Consider the following 26,713-nt stretch of genomic DNA (forward strand, 5'->3'; position numbering starts at 1 on the left):
ACCACAGAACTTCTTGACCCAAGACCCTCAGCTGGCAAATCACCAAGAAGACCTGAAGATGGGGGAGGGGGCTATGTGGAGAGAACACAGGCCTCAGTTGAGGAGGGAGCATTAGTTTTGCTCAGCCTGTCTGATTCTCCTGAAAATGGAGCATGAGTAACTCTGTGCTTTGTAGCTGCCTGCTGTGCCTGATTTCTATGTTACAATCTAAAAGCAAGTTACTGTCCCAATCCATCATAGCCACTTCCTCTTGAATCGAGGGAGGCAGGGCTTGTCTTCTCTCCTCAGAGCAGAGCCTGACATCTCCCCACCACAGACGTTTGAACAGAGCAGGCTCCTGAGGTCTCCAGGATGCCTGTCGCAGCCTCCTGGCCCCACCCTCCTGGTCCTTTCCTGCTGCTGACTCTACTGCTGGGACTCACAGGTAAGCATTGCCTTGGGCTACAACCCTTTCTCTCTGCTGCCGTGGCAATGCCCTGCCCCTGGACCTTTGGAGATTCCATACAACCACAAGTGCTGCCAAGGAAGGCCAAAGATGGGACCTCAGAGCAGGAAATCAGGAGGGAGCTGAGCACTTTCTCTGTGGATCAGCAACTGGCTACCAGGGGCAGCTGGCTACCAGAGTCACGGATGGTTGAATCACTACCACCACAATTACTTACATTTTGATCTATTTCATTTGACTAACACAGAACAATCATTATTTAAATCCTTACCAGTTTTGAGACTCTGGGGCCAAACAACCTACCCAAGGACAGAGCAAGCTCAGAGACAGCCTGAGAGGGCTGTGTGACTCCAGACCCAGCCTTCTGTATTCAACACCCAGAGGAAGTGAAGTCTGAAATGGTGCCTTCTTGAGTTGGGCAGAGGTGCAGTGTTTCCCAGGGATGTTCAGTCACCGTCCTCCCTAAGGGTGCTCTTTACATTGTCCTGTGTTCCCCCGTGATCCTTCCTCCCCTGTGACTTGAGTCTTACCACCCATTTTTCGGTCGCCTCTTCCTCTTTAAGTTCTGCATTTGCTGCTTATTGGGGCCTATATTCCTTTCCTAGGGCTTCCGTAATAAAGAACCACAGATTGGGTGGCTGAAACTAGACATTTACTTCCTTGTAGTTGTGGAGGCCAAAGTCCAAGATCAAAGTGTTGGCAGGATTAGTTTCTACTGAGGTCTTTCTCCTTGACTTGTAGAAGACATCTCCTCCCTGTGTCTCAACCCATGGTCTTCCCTCTGTGTGTGTGTCTATGTCCTCATCTCTTCTTATGAGACCGTCACTCATATTGGATTAAGGCCCACTCCAATGACTTCATTTAACTGAATTGCTTCTTAAAAACCCTGTCTCCAAATACAGTCATATTCTGAGGTACTAGGGTTGGAGCTTCAACACATGCATTTTAGGGGACACATTCTGCCCATAACAGATACCAACACACACACACACGTGTGCAGTTGTCCCCAATCTTTTTGGCACCTGGGACTGGTTTCATGGAGGATAATTTTTGCAAGGACCTAGAGTGGGTGGGTGGGGTGGACGGTTTTGGGATGAGACTGTGGCACCTCAGATCATCAGGGATTAGTTAAATTCTGATAAGGAGCACACAACCTAGATCCTTCACATGCACAGTTCACAATAGGGTTGACACTCCTATGAGAACCTAATGCTGCTGCTGATGTGACAGGAGGCGGAGCTCAGGCAATAATGCTCACATAGTGGCTGCTCACCTCCTGCTGTGCAGCCCAGTTCATAACAGGCCACGGTCCTGTACCCAACCACAGCCTGGGGGTTAGAGATCCCTGCATGTGTACATATAAGTGATTGTAAGTGTGTACACACACACACATGAGATTTCATTTTTTATCAGTTTCTCCAACTTTAATTTCAATTAAAGTTTAAGAAAATGTTTTTTATTTTGATTTGAGAAAAGTACACTTCTCATGTACAACATGTTATGACGTGTACATTTCTGGATGACTAACTTCAGCTAATTAACATATGCATAATCTTACACACTGACAATTTTTATGGTGAGAACTCCTAAAATTTATGCACTTAGCAATTTTGAAGGATATAAATCATCTTATTAACTATAGACTCCATATTGTACAGTAGATATCTGGAGCTAATTTCTCCTTTCTGAACAAAAATTTTGTGTCCTTTGACTAATACTTACCCAGCTGCACCCCTTGTCTAGCCCTGGTAACCACCATTCTACTCTAGTTCTTTGAGTTCAACTTTTTTAGATTCCATATATGAGAGAGATCACGCGGTGTTTGTCTTTCTGTGCCTGGCTTGTTTCACTTAGCATAATACCGTCCCGGTTCATTCATATTGTTGTAAATGACAGGATTTCCTTCTTTTGTACAACTGATTAGAATTCCATTGTGTATGTATGTAGACCACATTTTCTTTATCCATTTATCTGTTGATACACACCTAGGTTGATTCCATATCTTGGCTATTGTAAATAATGCTGCAATGGACATGGGAGTGCAGATATCTCTGTGACATGCTGATGTCACTTCCCTTGGATATACGCTCAGTAGTGAGATTGCTGGATCCTATGATAATTTTATTTTTAAATTTTTGAGGACACTCCATACTGTTTTCACTAATGGATGGCCTAATTTTCATTCCCACCAACTGTGTGTAAGGGTTTCCTGTTCTCCACATACTTTCCAACACTAGTTATCATCTTTTTAATAATAGTCATTCTAACAAGTATGAGATGATAGATCACTGTGGTTTTAATTTGCATTTATCTTAAGAATGGTGAGGTTGGATATTATTTATATGTTGACTGACCATTTTAATGTATTCTTTTGAGAAATGACTATTTGGCTCATATTTTACTCCGGTTGTTTTCTTATGTTTGAGTTGTTTGACTTCCTTGCATATTTTGCATATTAACTCTTCATCACATGTATGGTTTGAAAATATCTTCTCCCATTTTGTAGGTTGTCTCTTTACTTTGTTGATTGTTTCCTTGGCTGTGTAGAAACTTTTTAGTTTGTTGTAGTGCCATTTATTTATTTCTGCTTTTGTTGCCTGTGTTTTGGGGTCATATCCAAAAATTCATTGCCCAGACCAACATCATGGAACTTTTCTTCTAGTACTTTTACAGTTTCAGATCTTACATTGAAGTCTTTAATACATTTTGAGTTGATTTTTGTATGTGGCATGAGATGGAGGTCTAATTTCATTTCTCCATACACGGATATTCAGGTTTCCCAACACCCCTTTTTGAAGAGACTGACCTTTCCCCATTGTGTCTTCTTGACCTTTTTGTCAAAAGTCAGTTGAGTGCAAATGTGTGAATTTATTGCTGGGCTCTCTGGTCTGATCCATTGGTCCATGTGTCTCTTTTTGTGCCAACGCCCTGCTGTTTTGATTACTATGGCACTCTAGAAGATTTTGAAATCAAGCTATGTGATGCCTCTAGCTTTGTTCTTTTTGCTAAAGCTTGCCTTAGCTATTCATGGTTTTCTATGGCTAATATGAACTTAAGGATTGTTTGGTCCATTTCTGTGGAATTTCATTGAAATTTTGCTGATATTGAATTGAATCTGTGGATCTCTTTGGGTAGTATGAACATTTTACAATAGTAATTCTCCAATCCACAAACATGGGTATCTTTCTGTTATTTTTTTTCTATTTTTTTCATCTGGGTTTTATAGTTATTCAGTATGCAGGTATTTCAGTTCCTTGATTAAGTTTATTCCTAGCTATCTTACCCTTTCTGGTAGCAATTGTAAATAAAATTGTTTTACTGATTTCTTTTCCCAATAATTTGCTATAAGTGTATGAAACTACTGATTTTTACTCATTGATTTCATATGTTATATCTGTGGCCTATTTGTTTGTTGATTCTAAAAGTTTTTAGAGATTTTAGGGTTTTCTCTATGTAAGACAGTATCATATGCAAACAGGGACAATTTATTTTCTTCCTTTTTGATTTGAATGACTTTTATTTACTTCTTTTGTGCAATTATTCTGGATAGAACTTCTGATACTATATGTTGAATAGAGATCTTGAGAGTGGACATCTCTGTTTTATTCCTGATCTTAGAGTAAAAGCTGACAACTTTTCACCATTGGGTATGATGTTTGCTATGGATATGTCCTGTATGGCCTTTATTGTGTTGAGGAACATTTATTTGATATCTAATTTCTTGAGAGTTTTTATCATTAAAAAATGTTAAATATTGTCAAATGCTTTTTTTGCCTGTGTTGTATGGTCATATGGTTTTTGTCCCTTGTTCTGTTGAAATAGTGTATCACATGTAGAGATTTATGAATGTTGTACCATCCTTGAATTCCTGGGATAAATCTAACTTGATCATGTGGAAACATAGAGCAGTAGTAGTACTAGTAGTAGCAGTAGTAGTAGTAGTAGTAGTAGTAGTAGTAGTAGTAGTAGTGGTAAGACTTCCCTTACTGTAATCTTCAACTCATTTTTTAGTCTACAGGAAAGCACATTAAAGAGATGTTTGATTTTCTCTGTTGCCCAGTCATTCTCCCTCCTTTCTACCTCAGTCACCTTACCCCTGAAAATCCCCCAATCTGTTAAGCTAAGCAACAGGTAAGCAGGCTTCTTAGTAAAATACACTTTCCCTCAAAACAGAACTTTTGCGCATTCCTCTCTTGGAGTTTGCTCTTCTATTAATGGTAGGGGTGAAGAAGAAAGAAGGGGATAAAAGTAACAGAGAATCATGCTTATATTATCTATATCTATCATTATACTCATATCCATGTCCATATCCATATCATCACCTAATGTCCATTGAAGCCTCCAAGCCTCAGGAAATCTACCAAGTAATAACTTTACAATTTTTGAATACCCACCATGAGCCAGATACTGTGGGAAATCGCTTACATTTCTGACCTCGGGTAACCATTATATCCAAGTTCACCCTCCAACACAAATAAGGAAACAGAAGCACAAAGTGCTCCTAGGTTACTCACTGGTAACTGGTAGAGCTACGATTTGAACTCAGGCACTTTGACTCTAGAGATCACAGGTTTCACCATTGCTCTTCTCAAACACTTTTGGTCTTGATCTTATTCCATGAAATTTCTGCAGGTGCTGCTCATGAGGGCGAGAAGGTGATGTGGTGTGAAGAGGGTTTGTGGTTTTCTTCTCCTTGACTCTTCTGATTTCTGCGTGTATACAACTCAATATTTTTTCACCAATTCACCCACATGGGAAACACATTTTCTGGCAAATTTCATAAAAGCAATTCACTTAAAATACAATATTTAGTCTCCTGGGAAAATGTTCCACTGAGCAATTCACACATTATACACATATTTAACAAATGCCTACTATGTGCCAGGACCTAACAAAGAACATTGTTGAATGAAAAAGAAAAAGTACGTGCCCTTTTGTGCTTGTCTCCACTGGGGAGAATGACAGTAATCAATATACATGATAAATAGGCAAATAAAATAGTATATTAGACAGCAATAAGTGAAAATAAAGTATGTGTATATGACTTTTATTATTTTATAGAAGTTTCATATATTCATTTTATTGATGGTTTTGTCATAAAAGATCTCCAAATTTGTCAAATGGTCTTCAGTATCAAATGAGTTAATCATGTGTTTCTTCTCTTTCTTCTATAAATATATATATTACATTGTTGGTCATTTGCGCATGGAAACATCCTTGCATTCCAGAAATAAATATCACTTGCTTGTATTGTATAATTCTTCTAATATGATGTTCAATTCAGTTTGCTAGTATTTGGTTGAGGATTGTTGCATCAACAAACCAAGTAGTAATAATGCCAACTGTCAACAGAAAGGTGCGCAACTGTACCTGGCAGCGATTTTAATTTTGTGTTGTAGTGGAAGTTTAAATTTCAATGGGTGTCATTTCAGATGAGCATAGCCTGGCCTGTGGGACAATTTATGGTTAATGATTTGCAACAGGAGAATATTATCCTTAAATCTGGACTCCAAGTCAGGAGATTCTAGTAGGTAACCAGTCAGTTGTTTTAATGGAGTATAGCATAGGCCACAAAGAACACTATTTTTGCATCAAGGCCCTGAGGAAATATATAGCCATCATGAGTGGTCTAGAGACTCCAAGAGGCATGAAAGACATCGCCGAAGACTCCACAGAGAAGAGATATTTTTGTTTGTTAATTCATTTAAAGACACTAACAGGAGTACCCATTGATTTTAATTTGTAAGTAACATTTGTAAATATGTTGCCACGGGCATCCCAAAAAAAACTTACAGATGCTGGATTATGTGACATTAATATGCATATCACATGAATCTTCTTTGAAGAGGTGTTACCAATGTTATATCTACTTGTGCTCCTGAAGAAAGGTGGATGTCATTATTGATATTGGAACAGGATCCTTGCTTCAGGATGGAGAGCCATGGCAGCACTCCAAAAGGCAACACAAAGCTGTACATAGCATAGTACAAGAAAGTCATCAGGGTAAAAAGCCTTCTCAAATTGTGGAGCCAAACAGAGTAGCAATTCTGTAAGTCATGAGGAGTCAAAGGCAATTCCTACGAACTTTCCACCGGAGTTTAGAATGATCCCATCCTCATTGCCATTACTATTGAAAATGTTAGAGTGACTCCTGCTGGTTGAATCTTGGAGGATCACTCTAGCATGGCCATGAAAAGTTCATATGAAGAGGCGTATTCACAGTTCCTAGAGAAGGGAGAAGGGCAGGCCATGAAGGAAGCCATGTGGGAGGAGCACCCAAGGAGCAGGCTCAATCAAACAGATGGGTAGGCAAGAGAGGTGGGATTCCTGGGCAAGTGCCTTTACTGGCAGTCAAGGTGAGGGACACAAGCAAAAACCATGATAGGTTTTACTAGAGTGTTTCAATGTCACTAGGTCACAGTAGGGGAGGACAAGAAGAGGAATTGTGGCAGGGACCAGCTTTAAAATACTGGTTACCTGGTCACCTGGGCAGGATGCTCACAGCTTGTTTGTGGGATATTGAAGCATGATTCTTTAAAAATATACACACAACTGGACATCTTTATTTCTTCATACAACTTTGAGTTACCATGCAGCATCCTTTCATTTCCACCTGAAGCACTCCCTTTAGTATTTCCTGTAGGTAAGGTTTAGTGGTCATGAACTCTGTTAGCTTTTGTTTATCTGAGAATATCTTAATTTCTCCCTTGTATTTGAAGGACACTTTGCTGGGTATAGAATTCATGATTGACATGTTTTTCCTCTTGTAACGTTTTGAACTTACCATCCCTCTATCTTCTGGACTTCAGTGCTTTGTATAAGAGCTCAGCTGAAAATCTTATTGAGGGTCTCCTGTATGCAAGGAATCGCTTCTGTCCTGCTGCTTTAAGGATTCTCTCTTTGACTTTAGTTTTCAACAGGTGGGTTATAATGTGTCTTAGTGTGGGTCTCTGAGTTTATTTTTTAGTTCTACTTCTGTTTTTTCTGTGTCTTAAACTCGTAGATTCCTGTATTTTATCAAGTTTGTGAAGATTTTTGCCCACTATGTCTTCAAATAATCTTCTATTCCTTTCTCTCTTTCTCTTTTTTCTCCCTGGAACTCTAGTAAGGTGTATGTTGATACATTTGATAATGTCTCACAGTTCCCTTAGATTCTGTGCTCTAGACTTTATTCTATTTTCCACCCATACCTCAGTCTCAATAATTTCAATTATTCCATCCTCCAGTTTTCTGATTATTCTTCCACCTGCTTAGACCCATTAGGGAACTCCTCTAGTGAACTTTTAGTTATTGTACTTTCAATTCCTAAGTTTGTTTTATTTCTTCATATAATTTCTCTTTTTTACATTCTCATTTTGTTAAGACATTTATATTCCTTTAGTTCTTCATCAGTTATTTCCTTTACCTCTCAGCATTTTTAAGACAGCGATTTTAACATCTGGGTTTAGTATCAGGGTGGAGCTAATACATCACAAGGGTGCTTATAAGAACGAGGAAGGAGATTAATTCTTGGAGAAGGACATTGAAACATCCTTGTATTCCAGGATGTTTGCATGTGAAGATGCAAGCAAGAGGTTAGAGTGGTGGGAATATGTAACTGTGAGAAAGGAATATGAGAAAACTCTAGAATTTGGAAAGGCCTCCAGAAGACACATAGCTCTGCTGAAAGCTCTTTAAAAATTGTCAAAATGGAAGGTGTAAAACATGATGCCTTCATATACATATACATATATATGGTGAAATAATTATTAAAGTTAAGCAAATGGACACATCCATCATCTCCCATAGTTATGCTGCATGTGTTTTATGTCAACAGCACCTAAAAAGTGCTTTTGAAGCAAAATACTGAATTCAGTACAGCATTATTAACTAAAACCCTCAGATTGCAAGTTTATTCTCTGGACTTCTTTGTCAGACTTACTGCAATTTTGTATCTTTTGACTTCCCCATCACCTCCCCCAAGTTCACCCCTAGTCACCACTGTTTCATTCTCTATCTTTGTGTATTTGACTTTTATCATTTCTTCTTGATTGTATCCCAGTAACACTATTTTGGACTTCTAACCTCCAGAACTATAAAATGTTACATTTCTTTTAAGACACTAAGTTTTGGTAATTTGTCACATCAGCATTAGGAAACTTAGGTAATGTGATTATGCTATGGGTGAAAAATTACCAGGGGCTTAAAACAATGTTGTATTTCTACTGAAAGCTACATATTCAGTGTGTATCGGCAGTTCTGCATGCAACGGTCATTCACACATCCAGGCAATGGAGCAGGCCCCATCAGAGCCTTGTGGGTCTCTGAAAGGGAGAAATTGATCCATAGAGGCTCTTGCAATTGACTGCACAACCCACAAATTATACCCATCACTTCTGCTCAAAACTCAAGGGTCTAAAGAAGTCACAGGGCCCCACCCAATCCAGCGATACAAAAAGTGCCACACTCCATGTAGCCACAGTTGGAGGCCATATTTGGCAAAACATGGCACTTTCAAGGAGGGCTCAATAGTTCTACTCAGGTCCTCAACCCAAAGCTCTACACTGAAATTGAACCTCTTGGCCAGGCGCAGTGGCTCACGCCTATAATCTCAACAGATTGGAAGGCCAAGGCAGATGGACTGCTTGAGCCCAAGAGTTAGAGACCAGTCTGGGCAACGTGGTGAAACTGTGTCTCTACAAAAAATACAATAATTGGCCAGGTATGGTGGAACGCACCTGTGGTCCCAGCTACTTGGGAGGCCAAGGTGAAAGGATCACTTGAGCCTGGGAGGTTGAGGCTACAGTGAGCTGTGATTGAGCCACTGCACCCCAGCCTGGGCAGCAGACACAGCAAGACCCTGTCTCAAAAAGAAAAGAAAAGAAAGCAAACAGAAAGAGGAAAAGAAAATAAGGAAAAGGAAAGTGAACCTCTCTGTGCCTCAGTGTCCTCACTTCTATTGCAGCCTTATGTTACAGGCCAGTTGTGAGGCTTAAATGAGATAATGCATGTAGTGGGCTGAGCTCAAGACCTGCTCCTAGTGTACATCCAGTCAATGAAAGTCATTAATAAACACTTGAGGAAACACACAGGATCATGTAAGGATAAAAAAATGACTCCTTTGTGCTCCTTTCCAGGAGTGGTGGGTGAGGAGGAGCTGCAGGTGATTCAGCCTGAGAAGTCCGTGTCAGTCGCAGCTGGAGAGTCAGCCACTCTGAAGTGCACTGTGACCTCCCTGATCCCTGTGGGGCCCATCCAGTGGTTCAGAGGAGCTGGACCAGGCCGGGAAGTAATCTACCATCCGAAAGAAGGCCACTTCCCCCGGGTAACACCTCTTTCAGACCCCACAAAGAGAAGCAACATGGACTTTTCCATCCGCATCAGTAACATCACCCCAGCAGATGCCGGCACCTACTACTGTGTGAAGTTCCGGAAAGGGAGCCCCGATGTGGAGTTGAAGTCTGGAGCAGGCACTGAGCTGTCTGTGCGTGGTGAGTACAGCGCGGGCCTCCTTCGTCCCCTGGTGTGACATTAAGTCAATAATTACATTATCCATTCTTGGAGCAACAATCAGGTGTGGTGGTTGGTGCTCATTTTCATGATCTGATGTCACCCCTTCTCCGGATCACGTGAGTTGAGGCTTGGAGATGTCATGGTAGTCGCTCGAGGCTCCATGGCTTGTAAATGATGGAAAAGATGGCATCCCCAGTCTGTGGCTCTACAGCTCTTGTCTTTCCAAAGCTGACCCAGCCCTTTAGTTTCACAGATGAGGGAACTGACAATTTGAGTGACTTGCCCAGGCACAGGTCTGGACCTTGCCTTCTGCCTCCAGAGAAGGCTTCCCCCTCAGGGTGGCTGAATCTCTTCTTTATGCAGCAGGCACTCACTGAGACCCCAATGTGCACCAGGCTCTGCCCTGGATGCTGTGCAAAGAGCAGTGAATGAAACAGCCCAAAGCACTTCCCCACCAAGCTTACATTCTCTTCCCTTCTAATGAGGAGAAATCCATCCAGGGCATGGAGAGGGTAAATCATGTTTTTTTCTTTTTTTAATTTAATCTTCAGAAACACCCTATGGGGAAGATTCCTGGGAGGCACATTCACTATTGAATCTGATGGCCTGGTGGGAGGAGATGCCAATAAGTTTGGCATTTGCTGTGGGTCCATTTGGGAAACCTTTGTGGGATTCGGGGACTGAGTCACACAGCCACCATGGGCTCCGAGCAGAGCTGCGTCATCTCAGAACGTCCCTCACTTCAGGAAAGAGGTCCCACAACTGGGTGACTTAGGGGTTCCCCATATAAGGCAGCAACAAGACTCATTTGGGGTTTCCTGCCAGAGGCTCAAGAGCCTCTTCCTAACTCCTGAATTCTGGAATGTCAGCACAGGAAGGAACTTCAGACCATCTAGCCCAACCCCCTTTACAGATGGGGGACTGAAGCCAAGACATGACAGGGGCCTTGTCCATGGTCACAGGGCCAGTTAGTGACAGAATTGGAGCCAGAGTCCATGTCTGAATCGAGGCAGTCTCCTTCCTTCCCCAGTATTAGACCTGTCTCCATAGAAGAGCCGGGTGCATCATAGGTGCTCAATAAAAGCTCCTCAAACAGAACCACAGGTCAGAGAACCAGCATTTCTCTTTTCATCAGTTTCCCACAGGTTCACAATGCCCCTCACATTCAGACACTAAAGCTCATTGGTGATTGGAAAACTTCTCCCAAACGTACACCCTATCACTCCATAGCGAGATTCCACATCAGGACATAGAGAGCTGCTCCAGTTTCTTTACAGCTGAAAAATACTCTAATCTATGGAAATATCAAATTTTATTTTACAGTCTTCTGTTGATGGATATGTAAGTTATTCCCACCTTAGCCACTAAAACAATCATGCAGTGGATGACCTTGTACATGTGTCACGCTGCTCAGGTGGGAGACACCCACTGGAAGTGGCATTCCTACGTCAGAGGATAGTGTGTTTTCATATTTGGGAATATTGCCCAATTTCCCTACTAGATGATGTAGCAATCAGAGATTACAGGCGTAAGCCACCATGCCTGGCTAATTTTGTATTTTGTAGAGACAGGGTTTCTCCATGTTGTTCAGGCTGGTCTCGAACTCCCGACCTCAGGTGATCCGCCCACCTCTGCCTCCCAAAGTGCTGGGATTACAGGCATCAGCCACCATGTTCGCCCTACTTCAAACATTTTTAAGACAGTGGTTTTAACATCTGGCTCTGGTATCAGGGTGGACACAATATATAAGAAATGTCCTTACAAGAAAGAGGAAGGAGATTAATTATTGCAGAAGGACTTGTGAGGATGCAAGCAAGAGGTTAGAGTGATGGGAAGATGTAACTGTGAGAAAGGAATGTGGGCAGCCTCTGGAATTTGGAAAGGCAAAAAACAGAACCTCCAGAAGACACATAGCTTTACTAACAGCTTTTTTAAAAAACGTGTATATGTAAAGCATAAAACATGATGCTTTCATGTACATGTATGTACATGAAAATGTGCGTTGCCCAGTAATGTCTGAAATCAGCTCCTCGTAACCCTTCAACTTAGACAGGGAAGGTGACTTTATCCTGATTGTGCAGATAATATTGGCAAAGACCCTGAAGTTTCCAGATGGTGTCTCCCCAGCCCAGGCAATCACAGCCAGTGGTGGCTCAGGTGTGACTCAGATCTGCTAACTTCTAGTAAAGTGCTCACTCCTCTTTGCCACGCTCTCAGCCTAAATGATGAGTTAGATGAGAAAGGAGGGAGGCGGGGAATGGGGCCAGAGAGCAGTGGCTGTGCCAGAGTTTCCTTGTAACCAGTGTATGAGGGAAGAGCCATTTGCTACCTCCTTTAAAGATGAGGACACTGAAGATCAGAGAAGAGAACTGACTTGGGACCGGGTCAGGGAGACAAAGCTGGAACCCCCCAGCCTGACTCACAGCCCTTGTCTCTGCAACACTCAGCTGTGGTTTTTCAAGTGTGGAGAAATGCTCCAACCTTCTCTTTCTAAACTCTTGCATTGTTCAGTTCTACAGCACAAGGTGTTAAAAATAAACCAATAACCCTGTAGGGGTAGGAGGGGTTGGCTTTACACTCCCATCAGAAAGGTCCTGCATGTGTCCCATCATATGCCAAGCTGGTTCCTAAAGCACAGGTCTCAGCACACGTGAAGCATTTAGGACTCTCCCCTCATGTTATGCTGTTTCTCCTTCACTCAGCAGCATCCATTGAACAGAGTAGAGCCTCCTGAAGCCCAGCAGAGCATATATCTGCCCGCTCATGGCGCTGAGAACTAAGGATAAGCAGATGAGGCAGTTCCTAGAGAGTGTTCGGGGACCATGTGAGCAAGAGTTTAGATTCTCCCCTCTGGCTGTCAGGAGCCCACTGTCTTTTGTTTATGGCTGCAGGGTAAGCAGGTCTGGACACCCAGGAGGGAGGATTCTCCCTAACATTGCATGAAGTCTAGAATCTCAAGGGGACAATTGAGGTGGCAGTCAGTGTTGGGGCTCAAGAACCTAAAACACTTGCTCTGTTAATGGACGTAACTGCTTGTTGGGACACAGGAAATGCCCACTGGGACACATGGAGGATGATTTATTTAATCTTCAGAAACACCCCACGGGGAAGATTCCCGGGAGGCACATTCACTGTTGAATCTGATGGCCTGGTGGGAGGAGATGCCAATAAGTTTGGGATTTGCTGTGGATCCATTTGGGAAACCTTTGTGGGATTCGGGGACTGAGTCACACAGTCACCATGGGCTCTGAGCAGAGCTGCGTCATCTCAGAATGTCCCTCACCTCAGGAAAGAGGTCCCACAAATGGGTGACTTAGGGGTTCCCCATATAAGGCAGCAACAATACTTATTTGGGGTTTCCTGCCAGAGGCTCAAGAGCCTCGTCCTAACTCCTGAATTCTGGAATGTCAGCACAGGAGGGATCTTCAGACCATCCAGCCCAACCCCCTTTACAGATGGGGGACTGAAGCCAAGACATGACAGGGGCCTTGTCCATGGTCACAGGGCCAGTTAGTGACAGAATTGGAGCCAGAGTCCATGTGTGAATCGAGGCAGTCTCCTTCCTTCCCCTGTGTTAGACACGGTCTCCATGAAGAGCCTGGTGTATCATAGGTGCTCAACAAAAGCTTCTCAAACAGAACCACAGGTCAGAGAACCAGCATTTCTCTTTTCACCCATTTCCCAAAGGTTTACAATGCACCTCACATTCAGACACTAAAGCTCGTTGGTGATTGGAAAGCTTCTCCCAAACTTAAGCCCTGTCACTCCATATCGAGATTCCACATCAGAACATAGAGAGCTGCTCCAGTTTTTTACAGCTGAAAAATACTCTAATCTATGGAAATATCAAAATTTATTTTACAGTCTTCTGTTGATGGATATGTAAGTTATTCCCACCTTAGCTACTAAAACAATCATGCAGTGGATGACCTTGTACATGTGTCACGCTGCTCAGGCAGGAGCCACCCACTGGAAGTGACTTTCCTATGTCAGAGGATAGTGTACTTTCATATTTGAGAATATTGCCCAATTTCCCTACTAGATGATGTAGCAATCAGAGATTACGGGCGTAAACCACCACACCTGGCTAATTTTGTATTTTGTAGAGACAGGGTTTCTCCATATTGTTCAGGCTGGTCTCGAACTCCTGACCTCAGGTGATCCACCTGCCTTCGCCTCCCAAAGTGCTAGGATTAAAGGCATGAGCCATCATGCCCGGCCCCACTTCAAACACTTTTAAGACAGTGGTTTTAACATCTGGCTCTAGCATCAGGGTGGACACAATATATAAGAAATGTCATTACAAGAAGAGGAAGGAGATTAATTCTTAGAGAAGGACATGTGAGGATGCAAGCAAGAGGTTAGAGTGATGGGAAGATGTAACTGTGGGAAAGGGATGTGGGCAGCCTCTGGAATTTGGAAAGGCAAAAAACAGAGCCTCCAGAAGACACATAGCTTTACTGACAGTTTTTTTTTAAAAAATGTGTATATGTAAAGCGTAAAACATGATGCTTTCATGTACATGTGTGTACATGAAAATGTACATTGCCCAGTAATGACTGAAATCAGCTCTCCATAACCCTTCAACTTAGACATGGAAGGTGACTTTATCCTGATTGTGCAGATAATATTGGTAAAGACACTGAAGTTTCCAGGTGGTGCCTCCCCAGCCCAGGCAGTCACAGCCAATGGTGGCTCAGGTGTGACTCAGATCTGCTAACTCCTAGTAAAGTGCTCACTCCTCCTTGCCATGCTCTCAGCCTAAATGATGAGCTAGATGAGAAAGGAGGGAGGTGGGGAAGGAGGCCAGGAAGCAGCAGCTGTGCCAGAGTCTTCTTACAACCAGTGCTATGAGGGAGGAGCCATTTGCTACCTCCTTTAAAGATGAGGACACTAAGGCTTTGAGAGGAGACCTGACTTGTGAGCAGGTCAGGGAGCCAAGGTTCTAACCCCCCAGCCTGACTCACAGCCCTTGTCTCTGCAACACTCAGCTGTGGTTTTCCAAGTGTGGAGAAATGCTCCAACCTTCTCTTTCTAAATTCTTGCAGTGTTCAGTTCTATAGCAAAAAGTGTTAAAAAACAAAACAATAACCCTGTAGGGTCGAGGGGCTGGCTTTACACTCCCATCAGAAAGGTCCTGCAGGTGTCTCATGATATGCCAAGCCGGTTCCTAAAGCACAGGTCTCAGCACACGTGAAGCATTTAGGATTCTCCCCCCATGTTCTGCTGTTTCTCCTTCACTCAGCAGCATCCATTGAGCAGAGTCAAGCCTCCTGCAGCCCAGTAGAGCATATATCTGCCCGCTCATGGCGCTGAGGACTAAGGATGAGGAGATGAGGCATTTCCTAGAGAGTGTTTGGCGCCCATGTGAGCAAGAGTTTAGGTTCTCCCCTCCTGCTGTCAGGAGCCCACTGTCTTTTGTTTATGGCTGCAGGGTAAGCAGGCCTGGGCACCCAGGAGGGAGGCTTCTCCCTAACATTGCATGAAGTCTAGAATCTCAAAGGGACAATTGAGGTGGCAGTCAGTGTTGGGGCTGAAAAAGTTAAAACACTTGCCCTGTCAATGGACGTAACTGCTTGGTGGGACACAGGAAATGCCCACTGGGACACATGGAGGACGAGGAGACAATGCCTTCATTTTGTTCAGCCTCAGTTTCCTCATCTGTAGAATGGAGACAATCAAGGACTCCTTTAGCAAAGTGAAAAGGATTTCAGGTTCTCTCTGTAAATCACCTAGCATACTGTAGGCACCCCCAAAGTGAGGTATTATTTCAAGATCATGTGATCTTGAGCCAGTCTTGCCTTCCCTTGAGTCCTTGGGTTCCCCACCATTGTGATGCTGATTATCATGGCCCGGTTCCGGGTTCTGTGAGGATTGCAGAGGATGTGCACAGAGCCCCTCATGGTGGTGGTGTTCAGGTTATTACTGAGCTTCTGCAGAACTATGGTTAGGAGAGCACGGGCAGTATCCCAGCTGCCTGGGCCTCTTCCCGGCTCTGACTCTTCCTGGCTCTGCCAACTGGGACAAGGCACTTTGCCACCATAGGCCTCGATGTCCTCACCCTTTTAATGGTAACACTGACCTCACAGACTGGGCAGAGTCTGAAGAAGTGAAATCGTGTTAAATGCTTAGGGCATCAACAAGCACACAGTAAATGCTCAATAAATGTGAGCTTGTTAGGGTGAAGCTGTGTGACCTCAGACAGGTCAGGGCATCACTAGGCCGCAGGTATAAATGGGGTTTGGGTTGGGGTCCAGTGGCTTTCAACTTTGGCTGCTCATTACAATCACTGGGAAAACTATTAAAAAAAAAAGTTAACAAAGCTGGACCCAGGATCCCCCTAAAAATGCCAGTTTAATTTGTCTAACATGGGCCTGGCATCTAAAGTTCTGAATGGCTCCAGAAGATTCTCACACACATCCCCCTAGCAAAAGTGGTGCCCCAGGTACTGGGGCTTTGAGAACAGCTTTTTGGGCCATGGGTGCTTCAACACAGACATGCTGGGAACATTCTGGGAGGCCCCAGAAGCCTGGACAGGACCCCTCCCATGCTACTGGCCTCAGGGCCCAAGATAGGAGACTGGGACAAAGCCTCGCTCAGATGCAGCCTCAGTGCTGGAGAACCTTCTGTCTTGAAAACGTTTGTATCTAAGCAGGTGCTGGAGTCCCAGCAAATCCTCACTCCTCAGCCCCAGAAGCCTCCCTCCCTCAGCACTCCCAGATGTCACTGAGGTATCTTTTCTCTCCTTCTTCCAAAACGCTTCCAGCTTCACCTGTGATCTTACTTGAAAGCCAGTTCACCAAACATGGTGGTTGCTGCTCCTTTTATCATTTGGGTTTTTCTGGCAGCTGCAGTGAGTAGGGTTTGAGCCTTTCCTTGGTGTTTCTGCTCCTCATTGTTCTGTTGCCTGAAGAACAGCTATGCAGCTCCAGTAGCAGTAATGACCAAACCTCATGATGACAGTCACAGGGGTTATTTATTAAGCACCTACTACATGCCAGGCTATGCACTTGCATTTACCCTCGCTCATCTTCCCAGGGTGGGGTTTCTATCTACTTTTGGTCCTTGGCCAGCAAGGATCCTCTCAGAGTCTCGCCATATACAAGGGCTCACATGAGGACCCCCTCTAAGAAATGGAGGGAGGATTAAAGTGCTGAGAGGTACAGAGAGAGCAGCCAGCGTCAGGCGGCCAAGAAGCCCTCAATAAACGGGAACTGAAGACAGCCTCTCAGCCCTCTAGGGACACCCATTTGCTGGTCTCTCAAAGACTTGACATCTTCAAGTGACACCCTCTTTACTGTGCTCTCAAAATATTTCACGCATATTAGGGAGCAAGTTAATATTGGCAAAGGCAAACATGTGTAATATGTGCTTTCTAAGACGGCGGCAGAAGGTTCAAGGTAACAATTAGCAATTTGCAGACACCCTTAAAACTCATCTACAGGGAGAAACTGCCTCATTGTTCTGATTCTCCAATTTCAGGGCCCAGAATAGGTTTCTGCCTGTTGGTGTGGCCTGGGTCTTTGTCCCTTGTAATTAATTAACAATGAAAAAATTAACCCCCTTTGGCTTTCTTAGAACTCAGCGATTCTTGTTTTTGACCCAAACCTGACCTAATTGAAGATCCGGATGCCAAAAACAAATTTCCTATTTTCAAATGTAGGACTTGCAGCAGGTTAGAACTACTAACAACAACAACAACAACAACAACGATTGTTAGGAAGGCCAAAGGAAAGAGCATTTATTGGAAAAATAAAGAGGTGCAATTTGGGTACAGTGAGTCAGCAAAACCCTGAATAGTGTCCGGTATGGAAACACAGGAAAGGTTTTTTATAGGGGGCTTTCACAAAACATTGTTTTCGGGAACAGTTCATTAGCTGGTCAAAAATCCTAAACTGCAAACCTGTTCTCATTGGCTATTTAATTAAAGTACTCCAGGTGAGAGAGATCAAAATCCCACGGACCCTGGCTTCAGTTAGTTGTTATCCAGGTCTACAGCAATGTACTATGGCTTGACCTTTAGCAGGTGTCATTCCAATGTTCTTACAAACTGTGGGTTCTACGTTAAAGCTTTATCCTTAATTAATGCCTTTTATTTGACAGAATGAAATATTTGTGAAAATAATAAAAATATGGAACGATTCCTATTTGTATAATACCTAAAGAGAGACCTCTGTGTATCTGTAAAGTCTGGGTTAAAGATAGATTTGTGTTTAATTTTGAGAAGCATCTTTTGTGTTTGATCCAGAGCAAAACTGCTTCCATCACCCCATTTAATCCTGGTGACATCCCAGGAAGTAGAAATGCTGTCCTCCTATTTTGCAGATAAGGAACTGGGTGTGTCAGGCCACCCTTCTCCTGGGCGAAGCAGCCTGGCTGCAGCTCTCATGGTGGTGCCACTTTGCCACTGTTCCTGACATTGGCTTCTATAAACGCCCTCTCAGAGGTTGGTGAGCTCTCTGGTGAAGGCCAGCTAGGACTAGTTATTAACAAGGAGAGAGACCAGTCAGTAATTTTGTTCCTATGCCAAGATTGGTGGAAGTCACCCTATGTGGAGAGGACTGTGAACTCAGGCCTAGACTTCCCTCTGGGACCTGCCCCTACTCACTGTCTGACCATGGGCTGGTTCTCACCTCTCAGAGCTCTTGTGGCGTGAGCTGTAAAAGAGAAAAGGAGACTGCCTTCCTTTATTAGAAAGATTAAATTATTAGAAAGATTAATTATTAGAAAGATTAAAAACGAACGTCTCAGAAGGTTCTTAACGTGTCACACACTTATCGTTAGTGATGGTCATCTCAGTCATGTCTCCTGATTATCGATGCTCCTTTTGCAGCCAAACCTTCTGCCCCCGTGGTATCGGGTCCCACAGCGAGGGCCACAGCTGGGCACACAGTGAGCTTCACCTGCAAGTCCCATGGCTTCTCTCCCAGAGACATCACCCTGAAATGGTTTAAAAATGGGAATGAGCTCTCAGACTTCCAGACCAACGTGGACCCCGCAGGAGAGAGCGTGTCCTACAGCATCCGCAGCACAGCCAGGGTGGTGCTGACCCGCGGGGACGTTCACTCTCAAGTCATCTGCGAGGTGGCCCATGTCACCTTGCAGGGGACCCTCTTCGTGGGACTGCCAACTTGTCTGAGGCCATCCGAGGTAGAGGACCCTCAAACCCAGCCTAAGCCCACTTCTGGCTGCCAAGCCCACTCCCCTCTCCACAGGCTACTGCTCTAGATCTTGAAAGGCCCGGAATCTTCCCTAACTGTGCTGGTCACCTTCCATGCACCTAGATGTACTGGTCCACTTTACATATCATTGTCATGGCAGCAGCTAGATGTCTACCCACAAAGTGCCAAGCTCTGTGCTAGATAGTTTCATTTATTCACCAAGAGCAACACAATTATGAGCACCTGCTATGAGCCCAAGCCCCTACGTGCTTGGTGATTTTCATTTGATTTTTGCTGCATTATGACATTTCAACTGTTATGCCAGGGTTGTGCTGTTAGGATTTCACTTATTCTTACTAGTAGGAGCTACAGGACTACCAGTCCTTGAGCACCTACTATGTGCTGGGTGTTATGCTTTAATAATTTCACTCATATGCAAAGAGCCACCCTCAATGTCTGAGCACGTGCTGCCTGCCTAGCACTGTCCTGGTGACGCCCTCACTGTGGTGGTGGGAGCTACGTTATGGAGCCCTCCCTGTGATCTGTCTGTGCCACAAGGTCACAGCTTCTGCCCTGTGCTGTTTCAGTTCCACCCTTCTTGGAGGTTGCTCAACAGCCCATGAGGGCAGAGAACCAGGCGAACATCACCTGCCAGGTGACGAAGTTCTACCCCCAGAGACTACAGCTGACCTGGTTGGAGAACAGAAACGTGTCCCGGACAGAAATGGCCTCAAGCCCTCCAGAGAACAAGGATGGCACCTATAACTGGACGAGCTGGCTCCTGGTGAATGTATCTGCCCATAGGGATGATGTGAAGCTCACCTGCCAGGTGGAGCATGATGGGCAGCCAGCGGTGAACAAAAGCTTTTCCCTGAAGGTCTCAGCCCACCGGAAGGAGCAGGGCTCAGATGTCACCCATGGTGTGGTTACTTCCCATTTTTAAATTTTGTCTTTTTCTTTAATCTTAAAAGTAGTATTCATGCTTGTCATAAAATAAGCTAGAAGTCTATAAATACAAAGTAAAATTTTAATGTCAGCTCCATGACCCCAAATCCTACACTCCATGGGTCACTACTACTTAGAAGGTTCAAGGTGACAATTGGCAACTTGCAGACACCCTTAAAACCCATCTACAAAAGAAACTGTGCATCAAGAGTTTGATGCACACCTTGATCAATCTTTTGGCGTAAATATACATTAAAGGAAAAAGGAGAGACGGACGCGATGCATTTGTTTATGAAGTCCTGTGTCTCGCCTTCTTCTGCATGTCTCATCAGTGCACCATCTTCCCCTTTACACTTTCTAAACTCTACCTTGTCTCTGTTCTATTCTAAACTTTTCCATCCGCGTCTGTGACCTCACCCAGCAGTCTCCAGCATCTGCTATATAAATTTCAGAAAGACAAGTGAAGTTGAAGCCTGGAACAGGCCCCCAGGTGACCTGGTCACAGCACAGGCCTCTTCTGTGTTCCGATGGTGATATTTGACCAACAATAATCCCAGCCACTCTGCGCATGGACCATGTGCAATTCCTGTTCATCTCTGATCTCCTTTCCTGCTTCAAACACCCAGTGACTTTGGAGTTTTACCAAAGGGGAAACCAGGACTCAGGAAGTGATAAGGGATGATGTTGAAGACTTCTGGCCATTACATCAGGTTATTAGTCCAAACTAATGATGGTAAATCTAGTCCCTGAAGACAGGCTCACTACCAGGCTATCATGTGAATTTGTGCTAATTAGAGAAACTCTCCCCTTCTGCTGGGCTTTGTCCCAACGACCCGAATTTGGCCAGTGTTTACCCTCTCTATAACCAAAATATGTCTTATTTCCCTCTCATATAATACCAGGAGGGGGACCCTCTCCTCCAGTCGAATGACAATCTTTGCGTGCTTTGACCCAAATGTCTCCTCCCACTTCTCAGGGTCCCACAGCTTCCCCAACAGGGCCCTATCCCAGCAAAGAAGCCACTGAAGCTGAGATTCATCCTCCTTTGTGATTCTGCTACTCTTCCAATGACGGCCGGGGCCCAATCTTCTATTCTTTCTGCCCTGAGGCGCCAGAAAATAAGAATAAGGACTCAGGTTCCTTCCAAAACACCCTGTGATGTTTGCATCATCTCCTGGGTCAGTGCTGAGTCACTGATTTGTTCATGTCCCTGCCTGCTGGAAGAGTAAAGACAGGACATAGAGGAGAAAAAATGTCCCCAATCATCAGAGATGTGTGGAAGGTGCATAGTCACGTCCACTGAAAACTTGCTCACGCACGCACCTGCAGTTGCACGTTGAGTGATCATGTGATCAAGGATATTTTTCACAAAACCAATGTCATTGTCCACTGACATTTTAAGCATTCAAATAACTAAATTCATTAAGTTATTAAAATAATTTCCTCATATCATCTAAAATGGAGTATACATACAAATTTTACCAAAACTTTTCAGCTCCATTTCCCTGTGTATCAAATTTGGTTTTAATTTATCTTTAAATACTTACGTTTTCCTATGAAAGATCTGGGCCTCAGGAATATTTTTGGGTATTTTAAAATCATAGATTCAATTTCCTTAATAGTTTTGGGTTATTCACCCTTTTCATTTCCTATTGAGTGAGTCCTGGTGAGTTGTGTTTTGCATAATTTTTGGTCCATTTTATCTAAGTTGTCACATTTATGTGTGTAGAGTTGTTCACAATATCCTCTTATAACTCAATGGTATCTGCAGGGTCTGCAATGGTATCCCACGTTTCATCCTGATACTGAAAATGTGTCATTTCTCTTTTCTTTTTCTTCAGTGATGCTAGAGTTTTTTCCCATTTTATTGGTGTTTTCGAAAGATCGACTCTGTTTCAGTGGGTTTTGTATTGTTTTTGTGTTTTCAGTTTCATTGATTATCTGTTCTGTTCTCTCTTTTTTTTTTCTTTTTCTTTTTATTAATTCCTATCACTCCTGCTTGCTTTAGGTTTACTTTGCCCTACTTTTTGTAGTTTCTTAAAGTGGGAGTTTATGTTTATTGACTTGAGACTTCCTCTTTTCTGTGTCCTCCCTTCATCACTTTCCATAGCTGGGGGCTGGTATTTGGGGGTTGGCTCCCTGGTGTCTGGCTGCTGGGCTGTTCCTCAGTCCTCGGGTTCTTAACCTTGCTCTTCCACCTTGGAAGTTCTCCTATGCCTGCTCCTCATGATATTTCTTAGGTTCATAGTTGTACTTCTCAAGGTAGCACAGGATGAGATGATTCTGTACCATCTGGACAAGGTTGAGTTTTTCCTTAGACTTCCTACCACCCACTGGCACTCAGACCAGGGCTGCCATTTTTGGGTGCTTTCAGTGTGTCTGACATAGCATCCTGGCTCATATGCTAAGTCTGGAAATGCATTTTAGGTTGTCTAGGCTGGAAGGCAAACTGCAGGATGCCTTCTGTGACGTGCTGCATCAGTGGCGTGGGAGCCTAGTGAGAGACTGTGCACTAGGGTTGGATGAGAGTTCCCTTTTGACTCACAGTCAGTTTGCAGTTTGGCCTTCTCTCTTCAAGTAATATTTAGGGCCTGGATTGTGTAGAATTTACTTTTCCTTTTTTATTTTTTCTTTTGGCTTGGGGTGGATATTTATAGAGACAAGTAGCTATGCTACTGCCATTGTCCCCAGCAGCTCCTAAGTTAACTGACAATCTTTGAGTACTTTGACCCAGATGTCTCCTCCCACATCTCAGGGTCCCACAACTTCCCCATCAGGGCCCTACCCCAGCATAGCAGCCATTGAAACTGAGATTCATCCTCCTCTGTGATTCTGCTACTCTTCTGTGATGCCCAGGACCCGATCCTCTATTCCTTCTGCCCTGTGGCTCCAAAAAATAAGAATCTACACTGCTGCCAAGAAGTCCTCTGGCTTCAGCACTGAACCTTAACTCATGATCAATCACTCTTAGTTTCTCATTGTCTTTCTTCCAAGGATTCATGCCCAGCAACAGCTAACACCTTAGTTCTTATAAGGACCATTTCCCAATCTGTTTTCAAAAGGCTGAGGGAAAGGAATTTCCTTCCTGGGGTTACACCATCCGCCCCACTCACCACCAGCCCTGGGGTCCTCCTTGCCAGCTGATGAGTAATCAGATTCCAAACTTATATTTTAGAGTCTGCTTTCCAGACCACTTTCCAAGGTCAGTTTCTCTGGGAGGCCAACTGGGGATGGATAAAGGAATGCAGGAAGCATCCTAGAATGCTGTCAGAGTCAACATGCCTCAGGGAATGAGGAGGCAGGAGTGTAGGAAGAGGGAGGTGCTGAGCCACAGCGCAGGCAGGACAAACACGGAGCTGCTCCTGCAGAGAGGCCAAAGGCTGGAGGGTCCTGTAGAGTTGTTTTAAATTGAGGGGAGGGGCTATCCCTTCATATTCCCAATGCAGTCTATCTCTCACGTGGGCTGCCCCCTAGAAGGAGTAAATTTGGGCAGTCCAGCTCTCCTCAAGGGAGAGAAAGCCCCAGAGAACCACCCAGCTGAGAACTGCCGGCTTGCAACACCCCAGCGGCCACAGATGCTGAGGTCTCCCTTCCTTCCTTAAGGACCCACCAGCACCATTTAATTTAAAAAAGAGAGAGAAAAAATTAATACCTTTGTTACTTTTACCAGCCGAAACCCCTTATTTAAAAAATGCAGAGTCCAAACATGTGCTTCTGTAGATCTGACTCTCTGTGTCCAACAGAAAGATTTCAGATGACATCTGCACTGGAGTTGAGGTGGGATAGATGATATCTGAGGCCCTCCCAAGCATGACACCCATTCCCTGACTCACCAGGGTCTTTTCCAGCCAGCAGGTTTCATTAGTTCTTGTCCCTGGAGGACTCCCTGAGATCATGAGAATATGGGGTCATCCGCCTACCCCTGGGGCTAAGAAGGGCAGCGTGCAACTCTCTCACTCTGAATCCATCCTCACACCACCTGCCCACCCTTTCCTAATCATTCTTATGACCCTGGGGTGTTGGACTTGTTTTGGACTCAGGAGTCACCCTTGGGGACATAATGATGGGCTCCCCTAGATTTGGATCCCACTAATCTCCTGGCACTCCCTAAACTCTCTGGCCTCAGTTTCCCCATCAGAATGGAATAATACTCCCTGCCCCACAGGCTTGTGAGGATCAAGTGAGGAACCCAGTTGCCATACATATGAATTCCTGAGCACATACTCTCTCCACCTTTTCCCTCCAGGAGGATAAGCTGACAGCCTGGGACAGGGTGAGTGAGAATGAGGAGCCACTTTCCCTGGCCTTTGCTTTCGGCTGGAGTCTGGGAAGCCAGAGCCAGATGCAAGTTCAAAAGCTTCAGAGCATTGATGGGCCCAGGTAGCCTCAGATGGGGTAAGTGGAGGCCCCTGAGATGAGCTCCCAAGTGGCTCTTCTCATGGCTCCTCCTCTTCCCTGATTTCCAGGCCTGGCACTGGCTCCTACTGCTTCACTCCTCGTAGCTCTCCTCCTGGGCCCCAAGGTCCTACTGGTGGTTGGTGTCTCTGCCGTCTACATTTGCTGGAAACAGAAGGCCTGACTGTAAGTGTGGGAGAGGGAGGACTGACCAAGGGCTGCCGAGAAGGGCCAGGCCAGCAGGAGGGCCCAGCTCACTTGCCATGCAGCTTCAGGGTCAGTGGAGTTTACAGAAGGTGACAGGGCTCCTTTATGACACCTAGGAGTTTCAGGGAACCCCGTGTGGGACTCCCAACCCACAGGAGGTGTGCAGGAGTTGGGATGTTTCAAGGGGGTTCAAAGGTGTCCCCAGTGCCCTTGGAGTCTCATGGAAAAGGTGGACAGAGGGGTCTAAGTGAGGGGCAACTGAGTGGGTGGTCCCTTCCAGGCCACTGCTGGGACTCCATGGGGCTAAAGGAATCCCCACTGTAGAGTAATGTTGAGAATCCCCAGATGGGCTGCTCTGAGGGCTGCTCCTGCTCTGATCCTCTGTGTGTCTGAGTGGAAGGGAGGGAGGAGGGGACATCAGGACTTGGGAGGAGGGCTGAGCTGGCAAAGTCCTACCTGAGGCCTGCCTGTCCCCCTACAACAGGCATCCCAAGAGACCAGCCCCAGAAACATAACAGACTCTCAGGAAGCATTTCCTGAATGATGAGCAGATGAATAAGTGTGAATGTGTTTTCCCACAGCTCCTTTGCTCCTCCCCTGCCATGTGGGACCCTCAGTCTCTGCTGCCTCCTTCCTTTCTTAAGAGGTTCAACCTGAGAGAAGGAGCCAGTGAGAAGTTTCTCCAGACTCAGCTCCAGACGCCTCCTCTCCCGTGACGTCTGCCTGCCCACAGGCTCCTGTTGCTCCTTCACAAGACGTTGATGCCCCAGAGCAGTGTCTCCATTCATGGTTCTGAGCAGGGGCCATGGGATTGGGCTCCGGGCACTGACTCACAGCACCTCCCTAGAAGGTGAGAAACACGCCAAATCTAAACACACCAGGACTCCTCCCATCCATCGCCTTGGGACTGAACATAAACCACAGACGCTCTCCAGGCTCTCAAGAGTTATCCCATCTTCCGAATTCCTGCCCACTCCAACTCCCCCAGCCTTGTTGAGGTTCTCTATTGCCTCCTGAATATACATGAACCCCTATACTGATTTTAAGAAAAAATGATTCTCTTTCCTTTTTGTCCAAGCATCCTATCCCTCAAACCCAAAAAGAAAGAAGCTCTACCTTCTCTCTCTGAGATGGGAACAGTATTTCTTCTAGCATCCTGCAGACTTCCCAGTCCTGCTGCTCATGGAAGAAATGCTGCCACACTCCAACATCGAGGAGTCCTCCTTGACTTCCCTTTACAACTCGTATTCAATTCTGCCTACAAAATGCCTATGTCCACTTACATGCGATGGTAAATGTTTAACAGTGGACTTCCTGAAAGGAAAAAACCAAAAGCTGTTTTGTAGTGCTTGCCAATTTCTCTAGTGTAATAACTCCCAACCTGACCAATTTCACACTGCCAACAGTTAAACAACCAGATTGCAAAATTCCTGAAATTTAACAATTGGTTTCCAAGGGCCAGTCCAAGCCTGCTGCAGGACACATCTGAGTTACATCCATATCTGCACACTTCTCACTTCCACCACCACTCCCTGTCCCAACCAGCATCATCTCTTTTGGGACCACTCCTCTGGCTTTCATTTTTCAGCCACAGCAATTCTTTGGAAAAGTCAAATCATATCACTTCTCTGCTTCTTACCCAACACAGCCGCATGGCTCCCACTCTCCTTCCTTCAAGTCTCTGCTCAATGTCACTTTGTTAAAGGCACTTTCTATAAACTACCCTGTAGAAAATATTATTTCTTTTCTCTGTCCCAGCATTCTCATTTCTCTTATCCTAATTAATTTTTCTTTAGCCCTTATTTACGTAAGTATTATGCTGAATACAGGCAGCTCTCGCTTTTCATGGCGGTCCAGGATTGCAAAAATGACTGTGCAACCTGAAACCTAGGAAAGCATTCTCCATATCCAATTAGAAAAACAATTATCAGTTTGTGACCTTTACCATTTTTTGTCAAAATATTAGAAACTCTCACACTCTCAGTTACAAATGTAGAGGACAATGAAAATATAATGAAATAAGTATTTATTTGTTTTTTTTTTATTTATTTATTTATTTATTTATTTT

At 44.5% G+C, this 26,713-nt stretch overlaps 1 protein-coding gene across 1 annotated transcript; it reads left to right on the forward strand.

Moving 5' to 3' along the window:
• Positions 1-257: 257 nt before the first annotated feature.
• On the forward strand, positions 258-26,631 carry LOC108544548 (signal-regulatory protein beta-1-like). Its single transcript, XM_017895741.1, is given in 7 exon segments — positions 258-424; positions 9,562-9,915; positions 18,771-19,037; positions 19,040-19,087; positions 19,686-20,018; positions 24,510-24,624; positions 25,227-26,631. Coding segments are annotated over 6 exon segments (1,188 nt in total). The 5' UTR covers positions 258-351; the 3' UTR covers positions 24,623-24,624; positions 25,227-26,631.
• The last annotated feature ends 82 nt before the right edge of the window (positions 26,632-26,713 follow it).

Source organism: Rhinopithecus bieti, unplaced genomic scaffold, assembly GCF_001698545.2.
Source record: "Rhinopithecus bieti isolate Rb0 unplaced genomic scaffold, ASM169854v2 scaffold_27016, whole genome shotgun sequence".
Taxonomy (NCBI): Eukaryota; Metazoa; Chordata; class Mammalia; order Primates; family Cercopithecidae; genus Rhinopithecus; species Rhinopithecus bieti.